Raw genomic sequence first — 16,501 nt, forward strand, 5'->3', positions numbered from 1 at the left:
AGTGACAGGACTAAAGCTACAACAGGCAGTGAAATGCCTCCCTGACATCCGATCCCGTCAGATCTCGGGAGCTGAGCAGGGTCAGCCCCGGTTAGTACCGAGTGCTGTGACAGACCTGAGGACTTCACTGTCACTGTCCAAGCTCACTCGGCCATGGCAGATGAACCTCAGGAGTTAAACGGTGGGGCCAGTTCTGCACACACTGAGCCTCACCTAAAAAATCAATTGCGCAGGCTGGAAGGGCACACCCACGTGGGGAGAGCCCTTCCCAAATCTGCGTTCGCAAAGTCTGACCATACATACAAAGCTACAATCATTATTTGTGTGGAAGTAGAGCACAATTCTCTGAAGGGATAAGCAGCTAACTGGAAATAAGGAGTATGTGTGTCCCACCTGTAGCATCAATGCAACTGAGAAACCTGGGAAGACTTTGTGTCCTCTTTTGTGCCTCCCACTCATGATGTCATCAAAAATTAAAAGATAAAGTGATGAAAAATGAACAGAGACATCCCTTGATAAGGCTGTTTTATAGAATAGAATATTTTTATATTGTAAAGGAGATGTGTCATTCACTGAGTCCAAACTTCCACTCAAAGTGGTGCCAGCTTAAATCCAACTGCCCAAGACTTGTCCAGTCAAGTTTGGTATATTTGTAAGGTAAGGATGGAGATTCACAGCCTCACAGGAGTGTTTGATTACCCTTTTTAAAAATAATAATAGTAATAATAATAATAATAATAATAATAATAATAATATCAATATATCTGAAAACTAATATGAAATGTATTCTGTAAATGTTAGGTAATAACTAGAGGAAATTTTGTAAAAGTAATCTGATGAAAACTAAGAAAATGTAACTTGATAGTTCCGTGAGTGAAGAACAGTCTTAGCAAATGCAAAGCTGTATACTTCTCTAAATGGGCATAGACCAAGCATAAAGTTATGGATGTAATTAAAAGCAGAATTTGAGCATATTAATTTTACAGGATGCTTTGTATAATCTTTTTTTTAATGTAGCTTCTCAGCAATGCAGAGTACACAAAATGAAACTGGAACTGCTAACAACACCCTAACAAGCTTGTTGATTTCCTTTTAAAAGTCAGTTGTTTTGTGACATAAAGCCTGAATAAGATCAGCCTACAAGCTGTACTGTTGATGCATGTTACACATTCATCATGAGATCTCAGTAGTTTCTGCTATTGTGCAAATAGAACAGAGATACTCTGTTAAACTTGGAAAACCTTAATTACATGAACTGGATTCTCCCTATGCCTGCATAAAGATCTGATGTGAGTATAGCAATTATAAAATGCAGATTTATATTTAATGTATTTCTGACTGATGGATTGCAGATTTTTTTCTACTTTCTTAAGATTTGCTTAAATTAAGTCTATTTTCTGATTATTTCTGGCATATGGACCCTGATTCTGAACCAGAGATTGCTAAGTCTCAGATCCTAAAACACAGGTCCATACAACTTCAGTATGACTAGGACCTAGTTTTAGAAACTGAATGTGTCTCGCAATTCAGTCTTCTCTCACAGGCAAATGTGTAAGAGTTGTGGTGATGAGACTCTTCAGCTTATGCAACAGGATGTAGCTGTTAGTAAATATTTCATTCTGAATTTCAGGGAAGAGTGAAATGGAGAAAAAAACTGTATATATTTATATGAAACATTCCTGTTTACTTTCTTTGCATTGTTTTTAACCCACTACTGGCAGATAGTAAGTTGTTTTGATTGTATAGCAAGTCTGGAGAATTTCAGCTTCTGCATCCCAGGAGAAGTACAGGTTATGAAGATGACAATTTCTTGTGCCTCTCTGAAAAAATCTTTCTGTAGAAGCTGGATATGAAAGAAAATTTGCAGTGTATCATGTTGTGGTGTTAGCCTGCACTATTCAGGATCTTATGCTAAGATGCTCCATTTATTTAAGAAAAGCGTTATAATCTTTCAAGATATATAGATTTTCATTTTGGAACAGAATTTATTTCACATTGTTCAGATATGTGTTTCAATCTTTGTTACTAAGGATCGGATAGCAAAATATTCTGTGATCTTCATGTTCCTTTGCTTGCAAAACTTCTTGTAAACTTACTATTATGAACATCGTGGGAGTTGTCACTAAGTGAGGCCAAATATTTATGACCAGATTGGTGCCTATCTCACTCCCCAACTCACTGTTGTTCACATGAGTGTTCCCTGAAAAAAGATCCAGTAGCCATAACAATAAACACATTCTGAAGAGATTTATACAAAGCACAGCTACCTAAAAGAACTGTCCCAGCTTTTGTTCAAGAGCTTCATACTTTAAGCATGTAGCAGTTTAATGTTCCCATTTTGCCACTAGTTTCAGTTCCTGAGAGCATCCTCATAAAATAAAAGTTGTGTCAGGATAAACAACTCTTCTCTTCTGTGTGTAGAGTTGAAGGAAGTCTATATACATAATGTTGAAAATGGAACAATATTGTTGCCTGCAGCACAGAGCTTGTGCAATTTTAAATAGGAAAGCTGAGTCTAAATTTTCTAAGGGAACAAGAAATATCCTTCTCACTCCTAACCAGAAAGATTTTGGGCAACTACTTGAGATATGTGAAGTGAGACATTCCATTAGCCAAAAATTCTCTTTTTTTCTGGAGAGGAGTGTTATAATCCCCATGGGTATGTGACCTGGGGCCAGGACTAATCACGGGAATGATTAACTGAATCAAAAGCAGGAAAAGAATACATAGTGTGGTTTTGACCTTTGGTGCTATTTTGCTAACATATTACATTACCATATATCATGCTACTATACATTATACATTGGCATATATTTTACTAATAACCCCTTGATCCTTCCAAAACAGCTTTTTGTTGGAACTTTCACAATTTTTTATCATTGTCATCTGGATTTCACTCTGCATTCACTAAGAAAACTTACCAGAATATTTTCGTTATGGGCCACTGAAAGTTAAGTATGCAACTTAGTACTACTAGTAAAGCAAAAAATAGTATTGAGATTATATTCCTCCTTTTCCCCATTCATAGTTAACCTTTTGTTTTCATTGTTACCATTCAAATTGTTAGTCTTGGCCCCCACATCTTCACTGAAACTATAATGAATCATAAAAGCCTTGATGATTTTTCCATGTTTGATGTGATGCTTTTTATCACCTCAACCCTCAAAGTTTTTTCAGCTTGATTTTCATAATCACACAGCTCTGTGTGAAAACTGGATTTTTCTGCAGTCTGGTCTGAGAAATTTATTACTGACTGCATCTGAATTGCTGTAGAAAGGTCACACAACTTCTTCGTGTTCTCGGATGTGTAATTTCAATTCCTCACTTTTCTTCCAGAACCATTAAGTGCTGATTTTTATAGTGCAGCATTCCCTTGTTATATCCCCATGAAACTGTAGCAGACATAGAAATGGCCTTTTGTTTAAAGGAAAAAAAGAAAATATGTATTGTGCATAAGCTTGTTGGACTAATTGTGTACAAGAAGTACTGTATAGCAGGGCATGCCATGTGTTTTTGAAAAACAGAGAGAATGAGGGCTATTCTGTAACAGCATGAGGGTTGGTAGCACAAGCTCAGAAGAAATCGCCTTCGAGATGCTGGTGAGGATTTCTCTGTGGACGTGTGTCATGCAGCAGAGCCACATGATTAAGCTGCATGAGTAGATTGCACTGAGGTTGCAAAACAGCTTGATATTTGCCAGTAAGATTGTGCAAATAAAGAAGGATGCCTACTAATACAGATCCTTGATGACAGATCCTTGATCCTTCCAATACAGACCCATGCAATAGATCATTGATACCTCTAACACCAATCTTTTCTGACCCCCACAAGCATTCCATGATTCTGCTTTCAGTATCACAAATGAAATTTTTTTGCATTTGGATTCTTTTATTATTTATGTCTAATGCTCTTCTCATGTTAATCCATCTGGTCAGACAAGATTTACTTGATATTTAATAACTATGATTTCTTTCTGCTGGGGCTTTGATTATGTATCCCCTTATTTTTGTTCTACCATTTTACTCTCAGTAATATGTATATTTTGAAAAGTCTAATCCCCTACATTGGAAAATAAACTTGCTCTGCATTCTCAGTGTACTCTGAGCTACAAAAAGAGAGTGGATTACCTCAAATGTCTCATGTAAGGCTAATCCAGAGATCTAAATATTAATGTGAAATATTGATCCCTTCTTCATTCACTTCTTCCCACTATGCCCACTTGCTTTAGATAAGCTGTGTAGGCAAGGGAGCATAGCAAGAGACTGAGAATGGTAAATTTTGTTATAGTATTAACTGAAACATAATTTCACATGATGGTTACATGAGTGAAATTTAACCTGGCTGTCAGGGCAGTACAGTCTTTACTTCTGCATCTGGAAAACAGAGAGAGTGATAATGTTTATTAGCTCCTTTCTCATGCAGCTGAAGTAATTACCATTCATCACATGTTAAGTAGTGGCAATTTACTCCATCCTCTGATAAAGGTAACTAGCTTTCATTTACATGTAATAAGTCTGCTTATGGTAGTTTGCATATCCACCTTTATCTGTGACATCAAACGACCAGGTCTAAATTTCCAGAAAATGTTACAGGATCAGAATATGCCAAGTTGGAAGGGACCCACAAGGAACATTGAGTCCAACTCCTGGCCCTGCACAAGACCATCCCCAAGAGTCACATCATGTGCCTGAGAGTGTTGTCCAAATGCTTCTGGAACTCTGTCAGGCTTGGTGCTATGACCACTTCCTTGGGGAACCTGTTCCAGTGACAACCACTCTCTGGGTGAAGAACATTTTTCTAAGATCCAACCTAAACCTCCCCTGACACAATTTCAGGCCAATTCCCTCAGGTCCTGTCACTGATCACCACAGAGAGATCAGTGTTGCTGTCCCTGCTCTTCCCCTCATGAGAAAGTTGCAGACTGCAATGATGTCTCCCCTCAGTCTCCTCCAGGCTGAACAGACCAAGTGCCCTCAGCCACTCCTCACACGGTTTCCCCTCAAGGCCCTTCACCATCTTCTTTGCCCTCCTTTGGACACTCTCTAACAACTTAAAATCTTTCCCATATTGTGTTGCCCAAAACTGCACAGAATATCCAAGGTGAGGCCACTCCAGTGCAGAGCAGAATGGAACAATTCCCTTCCTCGACCAGCTGGCAATGCTGTGCCTGAGGCCCCCCAGGACACGGTTGGCCCTCCTGGCTGCCAGGGCACTGTTGACTCATATTCAACTTGCCAACCAGGACCCCCAGGTCCCTTTCCATGGCGCAGCTTTCCAGTATATCATTCCCCAGTCTGTCCATACATTTGGGGTGCCCCATCCCAGGTGCAGAATCCAGCACTTTCCCTTGTTGAACTTCATATGGTTAGTGATTAACCAGCCCTCTAATTTGTCAAGGTCTCTCTGCAGGGCCTCCCTGCTTTTGAGAGAGTCAACAGCTCCTCTCAGTTCTTTGTCATCTGCAAACTTGCTTATTATCCCTTCCAGTCCTGTGTCCAAGTCATTTATGAAGACTTTGAAGAGCACAGGGCCCAAGATGGAGCCCTGTGGAACCCCACTAGTGACAGGTCACCAGTCTGATGTCACCCCATTCACTGTCACCCTCTGTGCTCGATCTGTGAGCCAATTGCTCACCCACCACATGATGTGTCTATCCAGCTGTGCTGGACATTTGGTCCAGGAGGATCCTGTGAGAGACAGTATTGAAAGCTTTACTGAAATCCAAAAAGATTACATCAACTGGCTTCCCTTGATCAATGAAGTCCTATAATTTTGGCTGCTCATTTGCTAAAGTTTGAGCCTCACTTTCTGAAGTACTAAGAGCTCAAAGGCAGGAACAATGAGGGATGCAGCACCTTAGAAAATTGGAAACAGAAAGTTTCAAGCTGAGCCACAAAATACACAGAAGTAAAATTAAGCCATTCCTCCAGTTAGTCCAGCTCTGGGGAAATCTAAAATTGCTTCTTCTCTTCTTTACTTCCTTACAGCTTATTTCTGGATCTACTTCACTATTTTTTTTCAGGTTATACTGTATGTTTGCACACTCTATTTAAAGTAATTCTTCCTTCTTTTCTACTGTCTCAATAGTTTTGTTATAAATTTTGCCTCTGTTTTTTTGTTCTATTTGTTATTTCTCCTTTTAGTTATGTTGATCTGTATACAAATGTATGACAAATAATTAATAGTTTGCTTGCTACTGGAAGAGGAATACACTCACTCTAAAACTGCACTTTCTCCTTTTGCATTATTCCAGGGCTGTTACTTTACTACCAGTAATACAAGGCACTTTGTACACATCAGGCATGTGGAAAGTGAAAGAATTAGCAGCAGTAAGTCTTTATTCCAATCCATTCTGAAGCCAACTTTAATTTACCCACCCTGAGATTTTCCCTACCTCACAGTAGGTTCCAGGCATCTGCTAGTCTTTAGGTTAAAGATCTCAGACAAGAAGAATCTGAGAAAAAAAATATGCAAAGCAGAGGTGAAACAAAATCAATGTTAGTGATCTTGTAAACTGATCTGGTGTTAGTGCAGGCAGCTAAAAATCCCCTTGTGCATGGTTATGAAACTCTCTCGCATGTAAGATGTTAACTGCAGTTGGTTTCTATTATTCATGGTTAGTAAGAAATCTAAAAACATTGCCCTGTCAGATTATTTAAGGGTGCCTGCCATCTACAGATCCTGTAAACATCATGGTTGATGTTGTGGAAATGTTTTCTTTCCCTTTATTGCTACTGGTTCATTGCCATTGGTTTATACTCTGTGTGTGTGCATGGGTTGTTTTAGTCAGGATATTCCTTGTTTCTTCTGGTGGCCTAGTGTTTGGTTCTATTTTTGCTGTTCATGAGCAATGTGATGGTTCTGAAGGCTAGCGTGGCTCTGATCTGCCACAGAAGGAAAAGGTAGTTGTTGCAAGCTCTGATGCAATCCTACTCTTGTTTCAGACCTATCTGACAAAATGCTCCAGATGCTCACAATTCTGTTGCTGGAAACACAGCTCTCCGTGGTTTCAGGTGAGAGAGAAACTGTCTTTCAATTCCACCAGCAGAACCAATGCAGCCCTTAGTATGTGGGCTTCAGGACCTCCAGTTATACTTGCATGAATGGCCAGTAATGTGTGGAGTCTCCGATTTCCAGCCTCTTACAGAAGGCACTGGCACTAACTGAGCTCAGGACAGATGTCTGTCACAATCAGGCTTGTTTGAGGTATGGTGTATTGACGGCTGAGGTGTCTGGTAACAGCAGGCATGGCTGTGAGAGGGAGGATGACCACACTGACACACTCATTGGGAAGTAGAACAACCTCAGCATGAGGAAAGAGGGAAGTAAAACCACCTGTGTTCCCCTGTACATGCCTGTAGAAGGAGCAGCTTGGCTAAAACCCAGAAGTGGCTCAGCACTTCTTCATATAATTTTTTCCCTCATTATGGTTGTATTAGAATAAATAAAGAAACACTGCTAAGAGGAATTGAAGTTTTCCCTGTAATTATTTCAAATACACATACAATAAATGAATGCAGAAACAGTTGCATGGTCTTCTCTTTGGAATATTGCTATCAATAATTACAAGTGCTTCTAAATTAAATCTACCAATATATGGTACATCCAATATAAAAAGTAGTAACAAGGTATATTGAATGATGTATTGTAAATAACTCTGCTTTATCAAGTAAACTTAAAATGGCAAACTATTAATAGAAATAAGAATTTCATGTTGGGTGAATGGATAAGATTATTTTGCTATATTTTCTTTAATACTGTTGCATGTATCTAAGAAGATGCATGGGATCAAATGATACATTCACATGGCTCCAGGCTTGTAGGAGACTGTAATTGCTATATAGCAATTCTTCCAAGAGCTACATGCTTATCCAGTGCAACTCAGAGGAACTACATTGGTATTCCTTTTTGTAATGGATAATGGAGTGAGATTTACTGTTTCCACAATTAACTGTTGTTTTTACTAGAATCTTAGGACATATTAGAGACCACCAATTTCATAAAAATGCTCCCTGTGTAATCCCTGGCTCAAACTGAAGTTATCTATAAAATGTGAAAAAAAATCTTGCTCATTTTCTCCTCATCTTTCAGATTTTGTAATAAATACAGAATATAGATGACTTGTGATAACTAATTTATGGCAAAAATGTGAGTGTGAGTATTAACAAAAAATGCTTAAAACCTTTAGTCAAATTAGCAACCATATGCCTGACTACCTGACACAGTTTTGTCCAAATTGAAAGAGAATCAGAACATACATGATAATGCAACAAACGAAACTTTTCTTTTCTTCATGTAGCTTTATTTACAGTTGAAGTTCCTCAACAGCTCTACATTGCAGAGTATGGGAGCAACGTGACCATGGAATGCAGATTCCCTGTGAATGGCTCAATAAATCTAGGACTCCTAACTGTTGTTTGGGAGCATAAAAGACCGGGCTGGTTGAAATCAAAAGAGGTGTACACACTGCGCAATGGGAAGGCAGTCCCTCCATCCCAACATCCTGATTACATAGGAAGAGCATCACTTCTGCACAGTGAATTGAAGCTGGGACGGGCTATCCTTCAGATCACCAGTGTGAAGATCACAGATGCAGGGTCATACCTTTGTCTCATTAACTACCAGGGCGTAGACTACAAGTACATTACTTTGGAAGTAAAAGGTTAGTGGTTGAATTGAATGTAAGTATATACTCATTGAGATGTCTAAAAAAATCCTACAAAATTGTAGAAATTGATTAATTTAAAGGACTTTACTGATAATTCTTTCACTAAGACCCTGTGCTTAGCCGTCAGCTGAACCAAAGCAGTTGTGATAGTGCTGGTGAGTCTTTGGTTCAACAGCCAGCTGAGCTTCTCTGGGAGCAGTCTGTGCCAGAGAGGGATAGCATCTGTTCTCCCTCCATCCTTCATCCTTTCTCCTTCTTTCCATCCCCCCTTCTCCAGTGCCACCACCTTCCACCTCTCATTTGATTTCCTGCCTTGTTGAGCCACCTCTGGCCACTCCCAGAAGTTTCTCAGAGGTGTTTTAACATACTTATGAACCCTGCTGCAACTACCGAAGTAGCTGAGAATTCCCTAAGTGACTGCTGCTCCTAGAATTAGGATGTGATTTTCTGTGTTCACTGAAGCCAAATGGACATTGGTAATAAAGGCATATGTTACTGGACAGCATGACAGACCAGTCCTTTGAAACACCTCTGGTATTTCCCATGTGTGTCCATCTAATACAAGGCAGCATTCATTTCCCACCCAGACATGTAAGTAATAACCTTTGTCAAATCCAAAAATGGACACAGCCATTCTTAAAACCTGCATTGGCTCCTCTTAAAAATCAATTTTGTTCTAATATGATGAAAATATTACAGTTTATAAGCTATGGAAAAGCAAAAATTAAAATCAGCCTTTTTCTTGATGTTGCATATTCAAAAAGTGAAATAGAGTCCCATGAAATTTCACTTGTGTCCTCTGTATTGACAAATAGTAAGTTTAGTGTGAATTGCTGCCTTGTATGAAGAAGTAGGTGTGGTAAGGATTGAATAATGAATACTACATTGCTCTTCAAAACATCCTACAGCATTTAAATAGGTCTCCTTCAGATGCTGCCATAGAAAATAGGTGCGTTAAAAGGAAGGAAGGAAAGTGAAGTGGAAAAATTACTCTTGTTGCATACAACAATTTCACTGAACAACTTCTTATGCAGCATCCTACAAGAGTATAAACACTCGAGTAATGAGAAAACCAGGTGAAGACAAGGTTGTTTTTATGTGCCAGTCAGAAGGCTTTCCTCTGGCGGAGGTATTTTGGCAAAATGAGAAGAACTTCAATCTCAGTGCACCTGCAAATACCACCTATACTCTGACTGAGGATGGCCTCTACAATGTCACCAGCATCTTGACATTCAAACCAAATATGAGTGAAAACTACAGCTGTGTGTTCTGGAATAGAGAACTGAATGGAGAAACTTCAGCTCATGTTTCCACTTTAGGTTCGTATCACCTTGAACATGTATAAGTCAGAGAGCATTTGTACATGCATCATGTTCTATGATCCATCACTGGAATTCAGTGCTAGAAAACTGTAATATTGGTGCTCATGCAATTAAACAATTCAGTATTATTTATGTCTTTGAAGTCTCAGCTAGTTCACACTTCAGCAAGCCAGACTGTATTCTATACATTCTATATATGACAATTTCAGTGTAGCCTCCATTACTTGCCAGCCAGTACAGAGGGAATTTTTTCAGCTGCACAGGTGTCTTCCCTGAAAGTCTCCTAATTAATTGTTCTACCTTGTTGTCTACCTTCACATTGTCTCCCAGAACATACTCATAGGTCAGGAAATGTGAGTTAGATGAATGGACCATGAGGTGGATCAAGAACTGGTGAATGGCAGAGATCAGAGTGTTGTGGAGCAGAATCCAGTTGGAGGCCTGTAGTCAGTGGCATTTCCCAGGGATCAATACAGGGTCCAGTCTTATTCTTGTTTATCAATGACCTGGATGAAGGGGTAGAATGCACCCTCAGCAAGTTTGCTGATGACACTAAACTGGGGGGATTGGCTGATACACCTGAAGGCTTTGCTGCCATTCAGCAGGACCTTAAAATCTGGAGAGTTGGGAGGAGAGGAACCTAATAAGGTTCAACAAAGGCAAGTGTAGGGTCCTGTACCTGGGAAGGAATAACCCCAAGTACCTGGAGCTGACCTACTGGAGAGCAGCCCTGCGGAGAAGGACCTGGGGGTCTTCGTGAGTGAGAAGCTGTCCATGGGCCAGCAGTGTGTCCTTGTACCCAGGATGGCCAATGGTATTCTGAAGTGCATTGGGAAAAGCCTGGTCAGCAGGTTGAGGAAGGTGATCCTCTCCCTCTACTCAGCTCTAGCAAGGCCACGTCCATAGTATGTTCAATTCTGGGCTCCTCAGTGCGAGAGAGACAAGGAACTACTGGAGAGGGTCTAACAGAGAGCTACAAAGATGATTAGGGTTTTGGAGCATATCTTCTATGAGAAGAGACTGAGGAAGTTGGACCTGTTTAGTCTAGAGAAGACTGAGATGGGATCTCAGTGCACATAACTATCCCAAAGATGCATGTTAAGAACATAGTGTCAGTGCTGTAACATGGAGTAACAGCCATAAACTAAAACACAACAAGTTCCACATCAACACAAGGAAGAACTTCTTTACATTAAGGGTGGTAGAACACTGGAATCCAGTGCTATGGATGGATGCCTAGGTAGATTGTTCAGTCTCCCTTTCTGAAGATATTCAAACCCCACCTGGATGTGTTCCTATGCAACCTGCTCTAGGTGACCCTGCCTTAGCAAGGGCAGGTGGACTGGATGATCTCCAGAGATCCCTTCCAGTCGTAACTATTTACTTTCCTTTCATGATTTTAACAGCTTTAATGAGAACACAGCATCACGGACAAAAATTCCTGATGTCATTTATCATCCCCACGTGTGTAACTGTAGCTGTCCTGTCTGCACTAATAATATTTCAGAAGAGAAAATCATTCAAGAATGGGCAACGCAAAAAAGGTACATTTCACTTTAGACAGTGAATATTTTCACTATTTTCCTTTGAACGAAGTGTAGGAAATTTTAGAAACTCTAGGCAAACTTGTGTGACTTTGGTCACACTTTATTTCTACATGAGAAGATATTCTAAAATGAGATCTTGGATCATTTGAGTTGGGTTTTATTTTCCTCACCTTGTTACCTGTGTGAGACAAGGTATATGGAAAGTACAATTTTTAAACTGACCAGCTAGTGTTCTGTAAAGAGCACAAATAAGCCTTGCCCTGGGTAAGGAGGGTTGTAAAAGTGTGATTTGAATGGTGTTTTCTTCATTGCTACAAAGACATTGTAGCTAGAGCATATGACAGAGAATCTTGATTTTCCACCTCCTTTAAGTTTGTATAGCTAAAATGATGTGCCAGATCTTGGAAGCTAAGCAGGGTCAGCCCCGGATTAGTAGTTGGATGGGAGACCTCCTGGGAAATGCCGGGTGCTGTAGGTTCTAGTCCTGAGGACTTCACTGGCACTGTCCAAGCTCGCTCGGCCATGGCAGATGAACCTCAGGACTTAAACGGTGGGGCCAGTTCTGCGCACGCTGAGCCTCACCTAAAATCCACTGGGCAGGCTGGGGACAGCCCTTCCCAAATCTTCGTTCGCGAAGCCAAGCCACACGCAGGTTTTTTATACATACTGGACTATCACAAACTGTTTCGTTCCTATTTTGCAAGTGCAGTAGAGCAAAAATAATAAAGAAAACAGCTATTATTTTAGTATTTTCTTGCATATGAATAGACATCAGTAAACTCAGACAAATGTGTTTATAGTCTTGAAAGGAAAGTCTTAACATTATGACTTCATAATTTGTTTCAAGATTTGGAAAAGTAAAGAAGTTTAGAGAAGTTTATGTATTTGTTATGACAATAATAAACTTAAGTGTGCTTAAAGCTCAGTTTAATCTAAAGGTTTGTTGAATAGTATTATTTGTTTCAAGTATAGTATTGTATAAGCTAAATTTGTATATATTTACTTTAACAGACGGGAAAAGAAAACTGAACCCTCACCTGAAAGATGAAAACAGTAAGTCATAAAGATTTTTTGTATTAATGCTTACGGATTTTTTTCTTACATATAAAATTTTAAAAAAATATATAGATTGCAACTTGATAAAGCTACACCAAAATAGAGGATAGTTTTGAATTTATATTAAAATTTTCCTTAGTCTTTTAAAAATTCAATATCTAAAGTTTTGACTTTCTCACATGTGTTGTAAAAATTTATAAAAGTTAGTTCCTTTTCACTGAGATACCAGTGGCTTGCATACATAGCTTAGCATGCACCTCTGTATCCTAACTGGAGTTCTAGTAGTCTTGGATGAAGAAACACATGGAAAGCTGGTTGTTTTGGAAGGCATCAAGATTTTTTTTTAAATAGTCTGTTATACCTTTAGAACAGGCTACATGCCTTAACAAACAAACATCTCATTTATCTGGAATATTATCTTTAGCTACTTCTCTTTTTATGAGCATATGACTTCCCTAGACATTCAGAAATTTTTAGATTGCAAGAGGAAGGTAATACCTAAAAAACTGTGAAGATACATCTAAGAGTTCTGTACTAAAATGGAACTGAAAAGAAGAAACCACCATAGAAAACTATAAAGCAATATGATAAGAAAGCTCTGAAAACACTTACTTATATAAATCAGTTTGTTACCTATAAATGAAAGTCTGACAGGTTAATGCATTGTGAGGAAAGAGGATGTTCCCAGTGTTAGGTACGGAGGTGCAGGGTTAAGCTGTAATTCCTTGGTGTCCAAGCAGACTCTAACACATCCTATTAAGGTCAGCCCCAGGGCTACCTAATATGCTCCAGGTATATGCATGATTTCTCCTCAAAGACCAAAAATGAAGCAAAACAGTAATGCAGCTGACCAAGCAGCCTGAAGAAACAACACATAGCTTTTGGACATGTAGGCAAGCCAGGGCCTTTCCAAGGATGGGATTTATTTGAGAATCTGCCCATGTTTCTCACTGCTAAAAAAATATATGCAGAAGTCACCAGCTTAAAAAATAACTTTTGTAGGTGAAAACTAGGGATTGAATGAAGAAGGCATGAATTCACTGATTCCCAAATCACCTCAGATGTTTGCATCTTACCTGTAACTGTTCGATCCACTGTCATTGGTGGATATTACAATCAAAATGACACATTCAGAAAGACATTTTCACCCTTCAGAAATCAACACTTGCTGTAGTCAAAGGTTTATTCTTATTTTGTACATGATGGTGTGAAACTTCAGTGGCATCATGCCAAGCACAAATGAATATATGCTCAAGGCATGCAGCATTCTGGAGGACAGCAATGTTGCATGTCCAGGCATAATCCAAGTGTGTATTGTCTGGGCATAGCCTGGCTTCCCATGGCTTTTTGTATTACCGTTGTAGAATTTTCTCACTTAGTAGGCCATAGCCTCCTCTGTGCACTTAGTGAAATGAAGAAATAAAAGGAGATGAGACTGCTCTTTGTGGGTTTGTTTTACTTCTTCATTTTAATGACTGAAAACTTTTGCAACATGCAGTAAGTCAGATGACAAACACTTCTATTTCTCAGCATCACATATTTTAAAGAAACATTGGAAAGAACCTTTTTTCCAAGATGAGTAGGTATTTGAAGCAGAAAAGCCACAGATAGTTCACCAGAGTGCCTTGGAAATGACCCACATGGCCTTGGTTACGGGAACAAGGCTTGTTAATGTTATCAGTTTTAAGTCACAGCTCAAGCTGTATCAGAACTGAATATGTAGGGCATTTGACCTCATCACTGAAGTCCCAGTTCTGCGCACTTTTAATCAGATGTATAGATTTACTGACAAGCATTCCCATGGATGCTCTCTAACCAGATTTCAGTTTTGTTATTTAATTTATATAACTGAAAGTCAGTGATAGATTTGATGTAATAAAAAATTCAGAATTTGGACTACAGACAAGAGAGGGACAGAGATATTGTTCCCTCAGAAATGATTGCAACAGAATGTCCTTGTAAATTATCACTGTTTTAAGGAGCCACTGCAACTTCAGCATGGCCCAGAAATATTTGCACACAATGAAGACATAACTTCCACTCTTTACCACTCAGTTGTTAAAATTGGGCTATTTATTTTCTTAAATCATTGCAGATTTTTAAACTAATACTATTTCATTTTCTTTCTTTAAGGTGATGATTTTAACACTCAAACTGAGGCTTTATACTTGTCTACTGTCACAGCTTCAAGACAGAGTGAGATTGTGGATCTGTGAAAACTCTTCATCTTGCATGCCATAATTTGCACTTCTTGCATCTCTTTTTGGGGACTTCAAAGGAAAATTAGAGCACTTTAGCCTTGCGATAAACAGTGAACTCATGGGGATGTACTTGCACTTCAGCAATGGAAAACCATGCCTCTTCAGATAACTTGAAGTTACTGAGAATTGTGTTGTCATGAAATGTGGTTTACCACTGTGAAGAGGTCATCTGAGTGCCTTTGATACACTTTACTTTTGGACTTACTGTTGCTCAAGAAACTTTTGTTTAAGAATGCCTTAACTGTTCCAGTCTCAGGAATGGTGCTTGGATTCAAACATCCTGTAGGAATTTGAATAAAATCTGTAAATGTTATTTCATGTCTAAGCAGTCATCTTTCAGGTGGAGACAAAATTAAATGCCCATATCCCATCTCCAAACCTTCTAAGACATTAAATTAGAAATTAGCACAAGTACCCATCAGCGTGGTAACATATAAAGCATATTTCAAATGACAAGAGAAATTAAAATTATGTCAAAGAACAGACAAAAAAATCCCCAAAAGAATAGTAAATCATAATTATGTCACTTAGGAGAATTTCAATGCACTCTTCATGTAAAAAGTAAGTCAGGTAAAAAAAAAAAACATGAACTGTGATGCTATGCTACATGATAGTAAGAAGTTTCACATTTGAACTGATTATTCAACAGAATTTTCTTTAGGAGGAATTTGGAAACAAAAAGTGAAAATGAAGCTCAGCCAGATTTCTGCCCTGGTTATTTTTAAACAGTAATCTTGCCTTTCCTCAGAGTAAAAGGTGAGTCTTTTCCATGTCAGGCTGTTTTACTTCCTATTATTGGAATGCCAGGTTTGAAAAAACACCCAACATGGCATCTTAGATAGTAATCAGATAGTGAAACAAGGCACTGGTAAGATTTGTAGTATATTTTTGAAAGAGCAGTGACTTTGGTGACGTGCTTTTTCTACTAAGATGTATGTAACAAGACTGAAGAATGTAATACTACTTCAGTCATTAACTTGGTCTTAGAAAAGTGCTCTCTGTTAAGGTTTTCTTCATTGCACTTGCTCTGGATTTAAATAGGAACTCCTTCTCCAGTGTCACTTTACAGCTATTTACTCCAGCACAAAGTAGACCTACAGTGCTGCTATGGGACCAGAACAGCAGCGTTCACACCCTTGTGTTTCATCAAGACAGCTGATTTTAAAAAGCAGGGTTGCTGCTAATTTTACCTGTGGAAGAGAAAAACTAACCTCTCTCTGCCATCATCTCTAATATCTATGAATTACACCTTTAAATACCCATTTGTAGACGCTGGAGGCAGCTGAGACAAATCTGCACTGGGTTTGCTATGTCCTATGCCCTTGCTGACATGGCAAAACAGGTAAATGTCAGCAAATCTGATGGAGCGTCTTGAAACACTGCCTAGCTTAAGATAGAATAGCAGTTTGGGAACTGCCCTGACTTGCACCAATCGCCAATACTTGTGGGTCAGTGTGTACAGGAAAGCAATTTCTCTTGTTTCCAGATTTGTACTCCTCAGGGAACTGTGAGCCCCTTCTGTCAGTCCTAGTGAAATTCTAACCCACTGTACTCCTGGAAGGACTTAATTTTGCATTTTTCTATTTCTTTTTTCCTCCTCATCATAAAATGGAAGAAATTCAAATTTCTGAATTTATGTGGATGAAC

The 16,501-nt window shown here is 39.0% G+C and overlaps 1 protein-coding gene across 3 annotated transcripts; it reads left to right on the forward strand.

Moving 5' to 3' along the window:
- The first annotated feature begins 649 nt into the window (after positions 1 to 649).
- Positions 650 to 15,161, forward strand: LOC139684529 (programmed cell death 1 ligand 2-like). 3 transcript variants are annotated; one of them, XM_071580585.1, is made up of 8 exons: positions 650 to 657; positions 6,254 to 6,329; positions 6,945 to 7,013; positions 8,300 to 8,662; positions 9,703 to 9,987; positions 11,397 to 11,534; positions 12,549 to 12,590; positions 14,727 to 15,161. In XM_071580585.1, exons 3-8 carry the CDS (start codon positions 6,959 to 6,961, stop codon positions 14,807 to 14,809), a joined length of 966 nt encoding a protein of 321 aa, XP_071436686.1. In that variant the 5' UTR covers positions 650 to 657; positions 6,254 to 6,329; positions 6,945 to 6,958; the 3' UTR covers positions 14,810 to 15,161. The 3 variants fall into 3 exon arrangements, with proteins under 3 accessions (XP_071436686.1, XP_071436684.1, XP_071436685.1); XM_071580583.1 differs by lacking the exon at positions 650 to 657 and adding an exon at positions 1,123 to 1,289 and having other exon boundaries at positions 8,329 to 8,662; XM_071580584.1 differs by lacking the exons at positions 650 to 657; positions 6,254 to 6,329 and adding an exon at positions 1,123 to 1,289.
- Positions 15,162 to 16,501: the final 1,340 nt, after the last annotated feature.

The sequence above is a fragment of the Pithys albifrons genome, chromosome Z (assembly GCF_047495875.1).
Source record: "Pithys albifrons albifrons isolate INPA30051 chromosome Z, PitAlb_v1, whole genome shotgun sequence".
Taxonomy (NCBI): domain Eukaryota; kingdom Metazoa; phylum Chordata; class Aves; order Passeriformes; family Thamnophilidae; genus Pithys; species Pithys albifrons.

Coding starts and splice junctions, on each gene's coding strand:
- LOC139684529 (XM_071580583.1), top strand. Junction 6,330..6,944: donor AAGTGAAAGAATTAGCAGCA/GTAAGTCTTTAT, acceptor CTCTTGTTTCAG/ACCTATCTGACAAAATGCTC. Junction 9,988..11,396: donor AGCTCATGTTTCCACTTTAG/GTTCGTATCACC, acceptor TGATTTTAACAG/CTTTAATGAGAACACAGCAT.